At 39.4% G+C, this 17,590-nt stretch overlaps 2 protein-coding genes across 2 annotated transcripts; both read left to right on the top strand.

Moving 5' to 3' along the window:
- The first annotated feature begins 66 nt into the window (after positions 1-66).
- Positions 67-4,681, top strand: LOC145488556 (uncharacterized). Its single transcript, XM_081467438.1, has 4 exons — positions 67-157; positions 657-730; positions 1,196-1,267; positions 2,285-4,681. The coding sequence occupies exons 1-4, from the start codon at positions 110-112 to the stop codon at positions 2,604-2,606; spliced, it is 516 nt and encodes a 171-aa protein (XP_081323564.1). The 5' UTR covers positions 67-109; the 3' UTR covers positions 2,607-4,681.
- Positions 4,682-4,733: 52 nt separating this feature from the next.
- On the top strand, positions 4,734-12,196 carry LOC145488555 (carbonyl reductase [NADPH] 1-like). Its single transcript, XM_081467437.1, has 9 exons — positions 4,734-5,247; positions 7,323-7,404; positions 7,774-7,952; positions 8,067-8,179; positions 8,704-8,826; positions 9,594-9,640; positions 9,762-9,856; positions 10,516-10,579; positions 10,792-12,196. The coding sequence occupies exons 1-9, from the start codon at positions 5,230-5,232 to the stop codon at positions 10,884-10,886; spliced, it is 816 nt and encodes a 271-aa protein (XP_081323563.1). The 5' UTR covers positions 4,734-5,229; the 3' UTR covers positions 10,887-12,196.
- The last annotated feature ends 5,394 nt before the right edge of the window (positions 12,197-17,590 follow it).

Here is a 17,590-nt window from a genome sequence, read left to right as displayed (position 1 = left end):
CCGATGTCTATGACGCAGACAACGCGGAAGAAGTTGATTGTTTTCCTTGTGTCTTGGAGGAGAAATGTAAAACTTCTGTACCCAATAACGTTGATGTCAATCTAAAACTATGAAGGTTGCTTTTGTTTGCTTGATATTACTGATTGCTTTAACGGAGGTAAGCTCAATCATAAACTGATTTGAGTTTTCTAGCGTTTTGATATACCCAGGTGATATACTCTGTGGCGCAATAAGGTTGCCATGTTTATTAAGGACACTTGAAACAGCAGGGCTTCTCCACAGGCAAGATAACAAGCCAGTGTCCTCGTCTTCATTCTTTCTGCAAAAGGCAGGAAAAGTCTAAAAATTGCGAGAACATTAATTATCGGGAGAGACATCCAGCTGGGCAGTGTCAGGGACGCATAGTTCAGTTGCCATGTTGTTTTCGATTCGACGTTGATGACAGCGCGCGCAGCTGCGCAGCTGGTCTTAAACAGTCATTATGAAGTGATTACCACTTTTTGCTAGCGCTTGGAAATTTTATTAAAACATTATGAATTATACCGATTTGTGCAAGTCTCAACAAATAGTAAAGGGTATCTGTAAAAAGCACCAAACTGTGTCAGAGGGGTTCAGGGATGTGGGAAGCTGTCATGAGTTGATGTTGTATTTTTCAGTCATATGGCTACAAGAGATGCACCTATACGAGCTATAGTTACGCGCTGCGGAGAAGCGTCACTTACTATTATAGGTAAAGTTTGATAAATCTTTGGTTGATTGTTTAGTCATTTGTATTTCGAGAGAATTGTGGAAGAATGATATTGGCAATGGTTCAAATATCTTGCCAACAGATAGTTGTTTAAATATACGTGTGTTAATCATTGATAAATCAGACTTTCATATAGGGAAGTTCGATTGTAATAATTTTGTTTATGTCTGGATTTATGAAAATGGTGATTATGAAAAGTTCACCCTATTCAAACATTTTGGTTGCCAGAGAAAGTAGGTGATATAAAAATTCAAAGGGGGTGTCGGTCTTTTTTCCCTCCTTTTTTTTCATTGATTGCAGTGATTTTTGGTACAAAGGGACCGACTTTTCATTTACACTGTTTTTATTACTTTGGTCATATTTTATATAAATACATAACTGTAATTTATGTCCCAACACTGGTTGGAATATTTTTATTTAATATAATTGTCATTCCTTTTCCAAAAGCTGCTCCAGCAATGCTTACTGTTGTGGAAATCGCAGCTGCTGTACATATGTGTATGCCAGGTGGTACCTATGGTGAGTGATCCAGAGCAAGAAACTGTTTAAGAATTAATATAGTGGTCAACTTCCATGTAAAATTGAAAGGGTGACTGTCGTATCTTTTAGTGTTTCAAATTTGTGGTTTGAGCACTGTGATGGTTATAACGTGTTTACAACAAAAACGAACAACATTAAGGGTGGAAAAATTTGTCAAAAAAAATTGGTGCCCCATAGGTGTACATTGAAATGCATTTATGCTCGGCCAGTCAGAGCAAGAACCAAACTGCAGGTTAACCCATTAAACTAGTTATTTTCAATACTGCTGACAATCATCAAGGTTGTAAAATAGATTGTTTAAAAGAGTTCCCTCCAATTCATATGACATGGCCAAAGAAGTAATATTTCTTAATTCTTGCCCAAACAATTTTCCCTTCACTTCCATTTTTTTCACCACCCAGAAACTGAGTACTGGCAAATTATGAGTAGCTACATATAGCCTCAGGGTGTGATCTGACATAAATTTTTGTGTTCCCGGTGATTAGCACACCCCATTTAAAAGTAGCAGCTATATTTAGTTACTTCATGCCCTAGAATTCAGAGTGAAGTGTGAGCCAGAGAAACTGTTCAGGCTTGTAGACAGACAAACAATCCCATGCCCTGGGGGAACTCCCATATAAAGGACAGGATGCTTGTTGTACTGGTTAGGGGTTAGTACCTAATGGGGTGTTCAGGCTCAAAAGATCCACAGCGGCAGCTTTTGTGGTACCTTTTAGGGTACTGAGCTGAAAAAAATATGATAGGAGATATTTGAAAATTAACTGACTCGATTTTTAATTTTATCTCAAAATTGGTCCGTCTTATGCGTGAAAAAAATTTCAAGCCACACCCACAAAACAGGATCTTGGTACCTCTTAGGGGTTCTTTTCAAAATTTCTGATGAGCTCCCCACTCCTTTTTATATGGGAGACCTCCCCCTGGGGGTTAAAGTACTTGACTGTACAAGTATGAAATTCTCAGAACATTAGCTAAAATGTAATTAATTTAATTTTGCAGGTTCACTGTTGTAACATTTGGTGTCATTGTGTTCATTTTCTGGTGGTACTATCGCTATCGTTATCGCCCACGCCAGGTCATTGTTGCATCAACATCCCCTGGAGTCGTTACTGCTGGAAATGTTAATGTGACGAGGGTAAATGCCCCTTACCCTGTGTATTCTCAGTCGGGACCAGTCACCATCATGCCAGGTGGTTCAACTGTGCATTATACAGCATATCCACCACCAAGTTATGCCTTTCATGCCCCACCACCACCCTACACTAGCACTAGTGTAGTAAAGCAAGGCACAACAGTCATGACCAGCACTTCTACTCGCTAGATTAAAGCCATAAGAATATAAACCCTTTACGTTCAGTGTCAAACCTCAGTTGAATAGACTGTTTTCGATATATTAAAATTCAGCTTCGTAGTGAGGCCTAGAGGACCCAAACGAAGGGAATTGAATGACATGCTTATTCATTTGATTTGTTTGTGTCCTCCAGGCCTCACTGTCAAGCTGAATTTTATTTTGTCGAAAGTGACCTATCAAGGTGGCTGAATACAGTTTTGCATAAATTATTTGCTTTTACATCTAAACTGTTGCAGCTAACATGCTCAACATTACCTTTCTACAAGATAATTAAACTTCTTAGAATAGGAGATCCTATTTAAAAATGGCCCTCAAGGGGAGCTCTTAGTAGAATAAGGTGTTAAATCAAAATATTATGGTGCATAGACTACATGCTAAGACAAAACATTTCATATACCACAGACTGTTACAGTTTTACAAGAAAAAAGCATCAAGTTACATTTTGCAATCCATCTGAAACAAAAAAATAATGCATACACAGTTTTTTTTTTCTTGTGATGATGTATTTTGCAATTTAAATTCTTTACTACATGTATATAACTCCCCCTTCCCCTCAAATAAATTATTTGTAGATCTAATCAGCTACCTTCTTGGTCCAGAGAGTAATATGTTGTACTATAAAATATAGGCTGCACTACTGACATACTGACTTTCTTGTAAAAGTTATTTTTATTTAGAAATTATGTAAAATTATATAAGTTGTTATGGATACTAAATGTTTTAATTAGTTTATAAAATATATCACACTAGCATTTTGATGTACAGGTAATATGTGCATGTGCTGTGTACTGTTTTACATAATAAAGTGGTACAATAAAGCATATAATATGCTTTTAAAATTGACACAGCTGTCATCAAGCTACGAATTTGTTGCAAATGTACTTACTGAAGTACATTTATAAGTTATTGTGAATACGTAAGACAATTTAAAGACAGTAAGACAATAATTTGGCTTTAAGTGTAACAAGCTAATAAACCAGCTCTGTAATGTGAAATTTATAATACCTCTAGACCTCCCATAACACATGGGATAACTGATTTCCTGCAGTCCAATACTTTATAGTTTAAATTTTCTTCTTTCAATCTTCCAGTATTGATCAGTGCTACATTGCACAACATTGCATTTTCAATAATAATTACATTTCCCTTGATATATACCTGGCCTGCATCGCACACACTACCTGCTGTGGGTTAATGACAGGTAAATGTCCATCCGCCTGCAACTAAGAATTTTTAATACCTTGTGAACACTATTCTCTTGTTTGGTCAATTGTCTGTTTTCTAGTGGTTTCGAATACTCTAGTATGCTAAGGCTAGCCTGTGAGCAGGTTTTGCACTTCAACACTGCTATCTGACTTTTCACTTTGGCATGCAAGTGAGTTTACGAACGACGCAGCCAGCCTGCTCTCAGGCTAGCTTAAGGCTAGTACCAGTCCCTTCCTGTATACATCGCAAATGGCCCAAAACAGTGGGATTTAGCAACAATTTAATCTACACTGTTCATCAAATATTCAAATTACCATAAAATTAAATTCCAAGCAAGCATGATGTTTTTTCTATCATCTTGTCACATCAGTAAGTTGTATCACGTAACATTCAAGGAGGGCAACAAGTCATGTGAAAGCCGACCTAACATAAAGAGTATTAAATTGCTCATTGGTCTTCAGCAGTCTCTGTGGCTGTCACAGCATGCATCACCACCCAGTCTTGAATCTTTTTTTTTCTTTGAGAAATTCTTTTACCAGTTAATTAGTCACTTGATTTGAAGAAAAGAATATTAAAACACTTAAACCACAACGTTTGAGTTTGATTTTTTTACCACTATATTAGAAATGCAAGTTACAGTGCACATAGATGATACACAATGTCCAGTTGCAAAGGTACAAGACAGTCCTGCTCAGTAACTACATTGTTAGTATTCAAATCCAGCCTGCTGGTAACCAATAAGATTTGAGAATTTTGTTCTTGTTTGGATCAAGAATGATAACATGATTTAACTTTACAGCTTTAAAAAAACTGGTCATTCAAGTTCTCAGCAAATATTATTAGGATGCAGGGGGTGCCCCCCCCCCACCCCCGTGAAATGAAGCCTTCTTAGTATTTGCTTTTAAATTTGTTACCTCACCAGTCAGATACGCCATTCCGTAGTGGTGCAACCCTCCTAAGAAAAATCCTAGATCCACCCCTGCAAAACTTTATAAATCTTGCTGAAATTACGAACTTGAAGCCCTGGTGCGCGTTTCTGTAAGCTTATAGGCCTATCTGAAAGTTTCTCCCATTTTGTAAACAAAATCCTTCGTTTTAATACAAAACGTGAACAGCAGGTTTTGGAACTAAATCAGAAATCGATCGAGCTCAAAAATAACTCTCCGGACGTGAAATGATTACAGAAGGTTTGAGAAATGATGCCGTAACTCGCCACTGCACTGCGACCCGTGAGCTGGAAGACATTTTCCCGGCACTCAAGACGTTTCACGCTCCCCTCGACCCTCCCCTTGACCCTTCCCCTCCGGCCTTTCATCCGTAATCATACCCAGTCTTCTCCCGCGGTCAGCCGGCAGTTATTGGGATATTGGGATTCGGGACGTTCAAGATGTCTAAAGTTGCAGTGGTAAGCTACTCAATTTTACATTTGTAAACTGGACTCTAAAATTGTTTTTGATCGTTTGACCTCTACGGCTGAATACGGAAACTGGAGAGGAATGTGTTTGCTTGTGTTAAAACAGTACCTCCATATATAGCCTGCGAGAGCATTAATTAGCTTTATTCGGCTCTTGTTTATTTGAGGGCTTTTTCAGCTTCACTGCAGTGTATAAAGCCACTAGAATACGCTCTCGCAAGTTTTCTCTGAATGGCTGCTACTGGTTTCAAAATTCCTTTCCGTTATTTTTCTTCTTTTCTTTGTTGTTTTAGATATGTGATCAGGGTAAAGTTTTAAAAATTGACTTTGTTTCAAGACCTGGTTCTTCTTAGATTTTTGCAGTGTCATCTTTGATTCCATCGCACTCGCTCTCTTTTTCAACCCAAGCAGCAAAACAGGTTATGCTAGACAGTGCACGGGTTGAACATCATGTACACTTATAATTTTAATCATGGTGTCTCGAAAAGTATGGGAAAAAAGAAAACAATTTTTCTTTAATCCAACAGATCTCCGCTGAATTGGCTTTGTATTTAATCCGTCTTTTAGAGATGTGCATGCTATGGTTAAAATTGCTTACTCGAAGACAAATGACATACCTACTCTATGTTAGAAAATAGCCCAAAGAAAATTACAACTGTGCATACGTGCTTATTAGTTTCTTTTCAAAAAATTTATAATAATTTTTAAGAAACTGCGAATGGCCTTCTTTTAGTCTTCTCAGGAATTTCATTATATAATCCATTTGTTTCGAAAGTTTCTTTCAATACTTCGGAGAGACGAATTTTGTCAGCCACACGAAGCCACTACACACCAATTGCTGATGGTGTGCAATGGCTCAGCCAGTCAGATTGCAATATTTGCATTAGTGTTCAAGTAGAACTCTACTAAAACTTGATAGAAACAGAATTAGCATGAACTGTTGACGTGATGATGGCACAAGCAAAGAGAATTCACATTTTGATGATTAAAGTAAACAAGTTGTTTTCCTTTCACAGAATTTTCTCAAAGAAATAGAAAACATGTTCTCCATGTTTCTATCGAGTTTTAATATAAATCTACTAGCGTTCTATCATGAATGTGATTCTCTGATTAGCTACACTACTCACTATCTATTCTGTGATAAATAGTGAGTAGCCTAGCAGTGTGCCCTTGTGAACAAAATGACAGCTGCTTCTTGGCATTTTTGAAATATCTGTGAAGAGGATTTAAATAACGTTTTGAACAACTTGTAGATTTATACTAAAACAATAAGATTATTTGCCCTCGATTTTCATGCGTCAACTATCAACTATGGAACAACTATCAACTATCAGCTATAGAAATCTCGAGCTCATAATCTAATTGTGTAATAGAAACACTCTTGGAAGTTTGGGAGAACTTGAAAAAGCTTTGGAAACGCTCACCTGTTGGCTTGTGTTCCCACAGCATTTCTCATTCTCCCAAACTTCTACTCTAGTTTCTGTAACCCACTAGAAACATGGTATACGTTTTCTATTTCTTAACTGAAGTACAAGAAACTTACACGCTCATGCATACAGCTGGGTAATCAAGCAATACCCAAGAGATCTGAGAACAAGCCTTAGATTAATTTTGATTTTACAGGTGTTCTTAATTAATAGAAGCGTTCTCCAGTAATGTGTTTTAAGGTGTTTTCATAGCTAAAAGAGCAGTTTTCACTTGAGTATTGAAAAGTACTTGGTTTTGCATGAACTACGCTAAACTTAATAACTAAGTGTCTTAGAAATTAATTGTTGTAAAAAAACTCATGCCACTTTTTCATCTGGTCAGAAGTAAAACCAAAAGCAATTGTGGCTCTCCCATACTTGTTTTCTTGTGTTTCAATTGTCAGCTAAATGTTATTACTTCAAGGTTTGAGTGGTTCTCGGTATTGTCTGTGTCCTAATTGGGATTGGCTAGATTGATTACTTTGGTTTTGGTGTTATGACATTCAACTGAAAACCACTCTAGGCTAAATATAACAGCTTCCTGAAAGCCAGGATAAGTCAACTCCTGTATAGTTATATTTTAAATTGTTTATTTTGTAGGTAACAGGTGCTAACAAAGGCATAGGATTTGCAATAGTTAGGAAACTTTGCAAAGAGTTCTCTGGAACTGTTATTCTCACAGGTATTAATTGCATTAAATGTACAATTTTAGAATCTTCTGACTTGCTAAAGTCTAAAATTTGATGCACTGAAAAATGGTAGACTAAGTATAGTTAGTCATAACAATGTTGCTGTGGTCTAGTAAATATCCATAGCAACCCCTTGAATGGTTAATGGTAACATTAAAGGGAAAGCTGGTCTCAAAAGATTTAAGATGTTTAAATTAAAGTATGAATTCAAACTACTCAAAAATCCTTCCGTGGGATTGGAGGTTGTGGATATTTTCTAGAACAATACATGTAGAGTAGCTACAGTCAACCACAGCTTGAAATCTGAGTTAGGTGCTGGTAATGCCAGCTAGCTTGCAAACAAATTTGTTTTGATTTTGCAGCAAGAGATGAGCAAAGAGGACACGAGGCTGTCAAACAACTGAACACTGAAGGATTATCTCCCAAGTTTCATCAGCTGGACCTTTTATCAACAGAAAGCATCGAGAAACTCAAAACATTTCTTCAAGAACAGTATGGTGGTTTAGATATTTTTGTGAATAATGCAGGGATAGCTTATAAGGTTGGTTTTGTTTTCACTTCCATTTACAAAACATAATTTCATTAAAATGCAAATACACTGTTGATAAATAATTGACTTAGTAATGAAAGTCTTTTCCTTTTTTCACTCTTCCAGATGGCTTCAACAGCTCCATTTGCTGAGCAAGTTGAAGTAACTTTACGCACAAATTTTCAAGGAACTCTTGATGTGTGTCATGCACTATTTCCTCTCTTGAGACCACATGCAAGGTGCCATCTCTGACATGATTTTAAGTGATAATACCGATTTATATTAACAAAATATGCTTCAGAAATGCAAACCAGAATTTTTGATCCCTTGACTCCAGATCGAGCAGTCCAAGTCTGAGCCTGCCTAGGGTAACTTTGTTGTACAGTGTTCTTGGGCAAGACACTTTACTCTCACAGCACCTCTAGCTCTCCACCCAGGTGTGCAGATGAGAACCGGCCAATTCAATGTTGGAGGTAACCCTGCATTGAACTAGTATCCCATCCAGAGGGGGTTGAAATACTCCTCTAGATTCACTTAATGCAACAAAAACCTGGATAAGCTCTGACACTATCATGGGACCACTTGGCCTGATGCAGAATCATGGCCTCACCACATGTTCATATTTCCCACATATAAATAATTTTTGGCCTACATGCCTGCAGTTGGTTGACTGTGTGTCTTTATGAATGTGTTTGTGATAAAATCGCAAGGATTGCATTCAACACATTTTTGGATGTTCATTTTAGTATTTGATTTATTGAAGGGTGGTAAATGTGTCATCTACTGCTGGAAAATTGTCTCAGTTATCACAAGAACTGCAAAAGCAGTTTTCCTCTCCAACACTGACTGAAGAAGGTCTTATTTCCTTGATGGATCAGTTTGTTCAGTGAGCGTAATTTCTTTTTTGCTTTGTTTTTATCATTATCTTGCTACTTATCAACCAGCCATTAAGCCATATCCAGCTTTGCAGAATCTTTCATTTAGTTACAGACATCCTAAGTACTATATCTGGAATCCTGTATTTGTCCATGTTGAAAATTAGTTTAACACAGAATTCCTAATGTTTTACTTTAAATACTTAAACAACTTGTTTAAAAGCCTTTTTGGAATGAGTATTTACCAATATTATGGATAAAAAGTCAATTGAAATAACAATCCAGAGGGTTTTTGGTTTACTTGTAGAATGTGGTTTGTGTCCTGCAAAGGATTAACCAATCAGCTTGGAGATGAATAAAATAATGGAAGCTCAGCGGTAATAACAATTCCATCTGTGAAGTAATACACCATTTCATTGGTTCTGCCAAGCATGCCAAAGTCAAATCAGTGTTCATATTTTTTATTTGTGCAGTAGAAATAGGCCGTTTTAGAATTACCTTTAGCCTGTTTCTCAAAGTGAGTCTTGGTGCCCATCCTTTCATATGAAAATGAGATTTCATTCACATGCAAATTAACCTGATTTTCATACGAATGGTTGTGCACCAAGCCTGACACAGTCTTTGATAAAGAACCTAAGAGCAATGCAGAAATGGGCTATTCAAGCAGTGCATTTAAATGTCTCCTGTTAGTTTGACACAAATGGTTTATCATATGATTTAGTGTTAACATTGTTGATTTGCTGGTCCTGGTAATAATATTAACTGTACTGTTTCCCAGAGATGTGAAAGATGGTGTTCACAAAGACAAAGGATGGTCAAACTCAGGTGAGGCACAGTGCTGCACTTCAAGTTTACATTTCGGCTCAACTTTGATTCTCAGATGCTATTTCATTGTATGTAACACTACTTAATTGATGTATTAACTTAACTTTTCATCTGGTCATAGCATATGGCACCTCAAAAGTGGGCGTGACTGCTCTCAGTAAGATCCAGGCCAGAGCTTTGACAGAAGATTCTAGAGAAGACATTCTGTTAAATGCTGTGAGTTAATTTGTCAGATAATTTTGCTGTTTTTGCATAATGTGTTATCATAACAAATGAGGCCCCTTAAGGGGGGGGGGGGGGTACCTGAGTATCCCACATCCTGTTAATTTTGGCCTAAATATCCTGCATACTGTTAATTCCAGTGGCAAAAAGTAACAATTTCCTCCTCGATATCCCATTTTATCTTATCCAGATATCCCATATCTCATTAATTTTTCCCTGAAATATCCTGTATCCTGTTAATCTTCTAGCAAAACATCCTGTATCCCAAACACCCCTAAAAGGGCCTCACAAATGAAGAAGCCTAAGCAGTGTATTACACTGTGATAAAACAAGATGGGCATTTGAGAACATGAGGGAAATGCAGAAAACATGAGCAGCAGGCAAATGTTTTCTACATTTCTCAAGTGTTCTCAAATGTCCAGAGTGTTTTTATCACAGTGTAATACACTGCTTAGGCCTCTTCATTTGCTTTATGATATAGACTGAAGTAATGTGGCGAAAAACAATAAAACAGGCTTTTTCTATGTTTTATACTCTGATGAAACATGGGACTTTTACCAATCAGATCGTGCGCATGGTCCTTTCTATATTATAATCACAAATAAACACAAGCTGATTATGCTTAATCAAGCATGTGGTATTTTCCAATATAGTGCTGTCCTGGATGGGTACGTACAGATATGGCTGGACCCAAAGCACCTAAGACAATTGACGAGGGTAAGCCATTTTATATTGTAACAAAATCTTGACCCTGTTCTTTAGTCTAGTATTCATTCATTCTTGATAATGCGGCTAACAATAGAAATATTTTGGAGGCAAAAGAGAAGAATTTTCTACAGAATTCATTCTTTACCACCTTAACTTCTGGGAATTAAAAGAGATATTTTTTTGAAAAAAAAAAAGTAAACTGCTTTTTACTAAATTCTCAGGTGCAGAGACGCCTGTTTATCTGGCATTATTGCCACCAAATGCTGGCAAGCCACATGGAGAGTTTGTTAGAGACAAGAAGGTGCAAGAGTGGTGACCCTGTGCAAGAGTGCATAGTGACCTGTGTTCTGAGTTTATTATGATCAGCATCACTCACTCCTGTTTGCTGTGAATGATTTGGATGATTAAGTTAGTGTGTGATACCAGTAGGATAGAATTATTGTAATGAAGAAGTTAGGAAGGAGTTCCAATTTTTTTAGATGCACCTCAGATGAAACAATTTGTAGCCATCACAAAATAAGCGGTTGAGGTATTAATTTTGTGGTTAGTTCATGTAGAATTCTTGCATAGTGATGTGTTAGTACACAGGAAACAAGCTTAAATAGTTAGGTTTTACATCAGTGAAGTTTAAAAAATGTAGGAACAGGAAGACTTGTCATGGTTCTCTGTAATAATAATAGTAATGCAGATTTCCGTGTTCTGTTGAACTGAAGTGTGGATGATGAACGATCATTCAATAAATGATTTAATGATTGTAGAAATGTCTTGGTGCGTCTGTTTTATCCGGTCTCAAAATAATTGTGGAGAATAAAGAAAGGAGAATGGAGTCACCATGTGAGAAAAATTCTTACCCTTCACTTTTACCAATAATTTATAGCTAAACACTTTCCTGAATCGTCAAGAGTCTCTCTGCACACTGATTTAGTACCAGCCCTTTATGTAGATTTGAGCTGAAAAAGTTTGTTTTGGTGACATTATATTCAGATCCAGGTTTTTCATGTGGTTAGTAACCCAGTCTCAAAATTATTCAGGGACATAAAAGTCATAATGAGGATTAAATTCTTAAGAAAAGTATCAAACCGTGGTGTCAATGCCGCATAAGAGGGCTTAAGCAATTGCGACGGCAACCCCGAGGACAGCGCCAAGTGAAAAATGAAGTAACATTTTACCATAGATTTACGCAAATGTCTAGATCTTTTCAGTATTCCTAGCTATTGGTCACAGAACTTGCCCAAGTTAAAATTAGCCACCGTCGTTCGCGTTCTCCAAAATACGCAGAACTTAGTCATTTCACGTTGTTGTGCAGACAGCGGCAAAGAAATCTACAAAGATTTATAATGCACGTGCATAGCCATTGTCCCATTGTTCTGATAGAAAAGGTATGTGAAAGGGTACCAATTTCTATGGAAGGTGCATGAAAGGGGTGCCCTTTCTGTCAACAGAGGCAACCCTAAAACACAGAAGCCGGAGTCCGGAACCGGAATCCGGAATCCGGAATCCAGAATCCAGAATCCGGAATCCAGAATCTGGAATCCTGATATTAAGAATGACAACTAAAATAATTTACTTTAACAATGTCCAATAAATAAAATAATATACCTTCAGGGAAAAATAATTTTGTTGTTTTTTTTTTCTTTACTTCAACCCCAAACTGTTATTGTATAAAAAATAACTAGTTTTGAACAACCCCTAGCTATACATCTGGTCCTGTTGTTCAGAAGGGTGGATTGAGTTACCATAGCTTGCGAGCAGGCTCTAGTATCTGGGTTTCGCACTCAAGCGCTGCTTTCTTGCTTTTCGCTTTGGCACGCGAGCGTCTTCTCGCGGCTTCGCCGCTCGTGCCCCCGGCCCAAACACGACAGCCTGAGCCCGTCACTTTCTCAAACTGGCCCCGACGGAAGCGCGGTTCTTGTCTAGATCAAATTACCCTGAGAAGACTGGTGAGTAACACAATAGCAACAACCTATTGTCACATCATTTAATAACATCAAAGCGATGTTCGCGTGCAATAAGTTTCTAGTTTCTGGCAGTCTTTTAGCATCTTTTAACAACATGTGATCCGATCCGTTCGCAAAGAGCAGTCGGAAGTGTGCAACATTTCTTTAAATGTTTTAATATGATGGCCGATAAGAATATCTAGAGGTGATTTGTAACGATATCAGCGTGAAATTAGTGTTGATCTGGAATTAGTCTTGTATCTGTTGGGGAAAAACAAATTTATTTAGACGAGCCAGGTTAGCCAGTAAGTGGGAGGAGCGACCGTCGAGGTACAGGTGGCTGCCACTGATGGAAAGACATTTGCGAACTTGTTAGGTATCTAATCCACTAGACATGAAGGCCAAATTTACACCTCCGGCAAATTGCGCATCACTTAAACCAAATGGCTATTACCAGCAAGCTCATTTTAGTCGCTCACAAAGTTGCTGAGAATCATATTATGACGCACGTTAGTTTAGATTCGCATAATCATAGCCCTCATTAGAAATAACGGTTGCAAGGATTACGACAGGCGGCTGAGTCGGAGAATCCTTGTTTCAAAGGAGGTGAAGTTTGTAGCCTGCAGCTCTGTTCAGCAGGCTATGAAGTTTGAGGCCCTTTTTTCTTGACCTCTTAATTTTTACAGGTTAAAGCTACGCAACGTAATTTTCGCATATTTGAAGAACCTGTTTTCTCTGATTTGTGGATTCCGGATTCCGTACTGTGCGTGTACTGTGTGTGTACCATGTGTTCTCCCCCGCCCCTGGTACTTTTAATACTTTTTAATAGGGGAACAGTCCCTGTGACACCAATCTCGTTCCCAGAGTCTTCGTTCCTCTTGACCAGCGGTCGGAAAACGAGAGCTCTGGGAGCAACCATTTTGAAATAACCGAATTCTGGTGACTCTGCCCATCCGTTTCACTGCGGACTCTGCATCTATGGTGCATGCCTGAAATGGTTGCTCTCAGAGCTCTCGTTTTCCGACCGCTGGTCAAGGGGAACGAGGACTCTGGGAACGAGATTGCTGTGACACATGAAAACGAGACAGATTGCGATTTACAGAGACCTCCTACGCAGACGCTCTTTTAGCCTCCTCCGCAGCCGTCTTTTGCGTGACATCCCAAGAAACGGCTACGGTGGAGACTAACGCTCTTTGGGCTCGTCACGCAATCTTCCTACGAAGGCTCTGGGAACGAGATTGAGATTTAGTTTTGCTGCGTTGCAAAAACTCATCCGCCCTGGTGGGTTCTTGCCCTGCCTGCCATACCTCAAGTAGGCTTTCTGCGCTTGTTACAGTTTATGCTGTTACTTGAATCTTGTGGGTAACATAGCGGTCACAGAAGTTCTGCAAACATTTTCCCAATGGCCGAGACAATTTTGATTGCTTCGGCCATCTTGTTGTTTGTGTATGTCTGTGCATTTTATCGCACAGTGAAAACTCGGTACGAAGATATTCCTGGTCCGACTCCTTTACCGATTATGGGTCTCTTGCCGGATGTTCTCAGGTACAAGGGATAAATGCATCTGCAAGTCGATGAATACTACCGAAAATACGGCAAAGTTTTTGGGGCGGCTACTTTTGGCAGGATTCCATCCTTTATAGTTGCAGATCCAGAGGTGCTGGGGATATTTTCGTAAAGGAATTCCACTATTTGAGTGACCGCCTTGTAAGTTTTAAGCTTACTTATGTTTGTAAAAATATACTATGTCTGTAATGTTACGCTGTTTGAGAGCGCAAACAAGAGGTAATAAAGACGACAAACAGTCTTTATAAGAACAACAACTCCATGTTTAATTCAACACCGCAAGCGCATGGTCCGAGAGTCATGTGACTAAGCATGACGTCACACCTTTCCTTTTTTCAAAAAGACAAAAGTTAGAATTAATGAACTTAAACGAGCTTATGACATACAAGCTTTCTATGATGAACTGAACGAGTAAAGTCAATGTCTCTAAACTTTGTAATAAAGAACTACTGAAAACTGAATGTATGAATGTCTTTGCCCGGTAACAGTGAAACAACTTAGGCAAACGGTCATTTTCTATAGTCCTTATTTAACTGTAACAAAGTCATGTAAGTACTGTGGGGCCAGAGAAACTCGTCCACTCCTGGTCACAACTGTTGGTTTAACTGGGTCTGATGGTGGCTCCTGGCTTGGGGGAACTGTCATGGGTTCTGTTTGCTTGTCTTGGACTGGTTGACCTGTAAGCTGGGGTCTTATTGGTTCAGCTGCGGCAGGCGTTGTGTTAAGGTGGTTGTCCTGCGGTGGTCGCACTGAACTGGTTTCAGAAGTCTGAAAAAATGGTTCCTTAGACTGGCGGAGGAGTCTACGGTTTCCTCTGTACAGTCTACCGTCTTCTGTTCTGACTTCGTAAGAACGGATATCAACCTGGTCTTCCACTCTTGCCTTAAACCATTTCCGCTCTCTGTCACCTGGTTTAGGGGTTACTCGGACGACTTCTCCTGTTTGTAAAGGCGGGAGCTCCTCGGTGTTTTGATTGTAATACGTCGCTTGTTTGGACTTCTGCTTGAGAAGTTTCTCCTTCACATCTTCTTGGACCTTTGGCTTTAACAGGTAACTGGTGGTGGGAAGCAGTGTTCTTGTTCTGTCTCCAAACATCCTTTAGGAGGGGGAGCTAGACATTCTTTCAGAAGGAGTGTTTCTGCAGTCAAGCAGGGATAAATATGGGTCTGTGCCTGCTTGCTTAGCTTTCTTCATGGTGGATTTTGCTGTCTTGATGGCATTTTCAGCCTTGCCATCGCTCTGGGGATAGCCAGGTGAACTTGTGATGACTTCAAATTCGTAACTGGCCGCAAATAATAATAATAATAATAATAATAATAATAATCACTTTATTTAAGTGTCGGTGTATTTAGCACTAACGTGCTAATTGGGGACACTGTAAATAAGTAAACAAATATTTCAAATATAACATAAACTATTAAGAATCCCAACTGGTGGGAGGCTGACCAGTTGGCTATTTTCACAACGCGGCCGAGGAGTTGAACTCGGGGCTTCCGAGAGCAAATCCAGACAGCGGTAGGGCGGAGGATTTTAACCAGGGACCTCCAGATTTCAAATCCAGCGCCCTAAACCACTCGGCCACGCCGCCTCCCTTAAAAACTCTCTGAATTCTTGGGAACTGAACGGTATGTTGTCGCTGATTAGCTGATTTGGGATTCCATGGACTGAAAACTGCTTGCTGAGTATCTTAGCTATCCCCTTTGCGGTCTTAGTTTCTAGTCTATCTACTTCGAAGTAACTTGAATAGTAGTCAACAACACAGAGGTAGTCTGTACAATCAAGTGTGAAAACATTGACACCAATCTTTTGCCAAGGTCGATCAGCAACCTCATGAGAGATTAGAGTCTCCCTTGCTTGGTTTGACTGATAGGATGAGCAGATGTCGCACTTCGAAATGTGGTCAGTTAGGTCGGAAGTCATTCCTGGCCAATACACGGTTTCTCTTGCTCGTCGGAGGCAACTTTGAATTCCGGTGTGGACTCCATGCAACTTCCCTTTAATCTTTGTGCGCAGGCTCAAGGGAATGACACAACGTTGACCTTTGAAGATTAGACCATCCTGCGCTGATAGCTCATCTCTAACTAGGAAATACGGATGGAGACATGTGGGGACTTCCTTCTTCGTGTCAGGCCATCCACTGATGGTGGTTTTCTTCAGCTGTTGAAGAGTGTCATCTTGAGCTGTTTCTGCTTGAATTTCCTTCAGCTGGGGCTCTGAGATCGGTAGAAAATCGGTTGCATGGATAGTTTCAGCTTCCTTTTCAGCCTTGGAGGAAGGCTCTAGATAGAGTGTCAGCTAGGTACATTTCAGAGCCAGGCTTGTACCTTAGGTCAACGTCGTACTGCTGGAGTCTTAACAGAAGTCTCTGGAGACGCTTTGGAGCTGAAGCGAGAGGCTTCTTGTAAATCGATACCAGAGGTTTGTGGTCAGTCCACAAAATTACTCGTCCAAATGTGTAGTGGTGATTGTGTTCTAGTCTGAAGACCTGAGCTAGAAGTTCTTTCTCAATCTGAGAGTATCTCTGTTCTGCTAGGGTGAGTGCGCGGCTTGCATATGTAACTGGTTGGCCCTCTCGCAATAAAACAAATCCGAGGCCGTTTTGCAATGCATCACCTTGTCCTTCAGTTTGGGCTTGTGGGCTGACATACTTGAGGACTGGGGCTTGTGTAACAGCCACTTTGAGAGACATAAAGGCATGTTCTTGTTTCTGGGTCCACTGCCACTCAGCGTCCTTGTGCGTAAGCTTGCGGAGAGGCTGACATAACTCAGACAGGTTACTGAAGAACTTCGAAAGGTACTTGACCATGCCAATGAGCCGCTGCACACCCTGGTCATCAACGGTAGTTTCCATGTTCACTATGGCATCAATCTTCCTGGGGTCAGGTTTGACTCCTTCACTGCTTAACAGTAACACTTGTTAAGTTTCGTAAGACAGGGGACATTTCCAGCGTTCATAGGGCCTCTGGGTCACTGGTTTCTCTAACAGAACAAATAGTTGAGGCAATGCCAAATTTACCATAAGCTTACATTCTTTTAAGTAAGACAAAACTCTCTTGTGATGTATGATCATCATGTAATTGCTATACTACCCCCCACCGAGTTATCGCATAATAAATATAAAATTCCTCAATATTTCATAAAACGAGGGAAAATTTAGCTCTTTTCGTGTGGATGTCATTGCTCGAGCCCCTTTATAGCACACATTATAGCCCAGATTTTACATTTTGATGAAAAATGTGCAGTGGAAAAATTAACGGAGGACAATAAAGAACTACATTTGATAGTTTTGAGAGTTGAAAATTAGGGCAAGGGTAACTCTAGGGTTACCCTTGCATAGCCCTAACCCCGAGGTAAGCATTAAGGTTAAAGGTAACCCTAACGTTAGGGTTAGGGTTAGGGTTAGGGCTAGGGCTAGAGATAGATTTAGGGGCTCGTGTTCGGGTTAGGGCTGAGGATAGGTGAGCATACTAGCTTACGGAAAAATATATATTTTCGTGTTAAACGGAAAAGTAAAAGC

This window comes from Orbicella franksi, chromosome 5, assembly GCF_964199315.1.
Source record: "Orbicella franksi chromosome 5, jaOrbFran1.1, whole genome shotgun sequence".
NCBI lineage: Eukaryota > Metazoa > Cnidaria > Anthozoa > Scleractinia > Merulinidae > Orbicella > Orbicella franksi.
Note: the sequence above shows the minus strand (reverse complement) of the source record. Positions and strands in the feature narration are given on the sequence as shown.

What these genes read in the sequence shown, in the direction of transcription:
- LOC145488556 (XM_081467438.1), top strand. Translation starts at nt 110, where the DNA reads ATGAAGGTTGCTTTTGTTTGCTTGATATTACTGATTGCTTTAACGGAG. An exon ending in TACTGATTGCTTTAACGGAG is followed by an intron (nt 158 to 656) that starts GTAAGCTCAATC and finishes TGTATTTTTCAG; the next exon opens with TCATATGGCTACAAGAGATG. An exon ending in TATGCCAGGTGGTACCTATG is followed by an intron (nt 1,268 to 2,284) that starts GTGAGTGATCCA and finishes TTAATTTTGCAG; the next exon opens with GTTCACTGTTGTAACATTTG.
- LOC145488555 (XM_081467437.1), top strand. An exon ending in CAAAGGATGGTCAAACTCAG is followed by an intron (nt 9,641 to 9,761) that starts GTGAGGCACAGT and finishes ATCTGGTCATAG; the next exon opens with CATATGGCACCTCAAAAGTG. An exon ending in AAGACATTCTGTTAAATGCT is followed by an intron (nt 9,857 to 10,515) that starts GTGAGTTAATTT and finishes TTTCCAATATAG; the next exon opens with TGCTGTCCTGGATGGGTACG.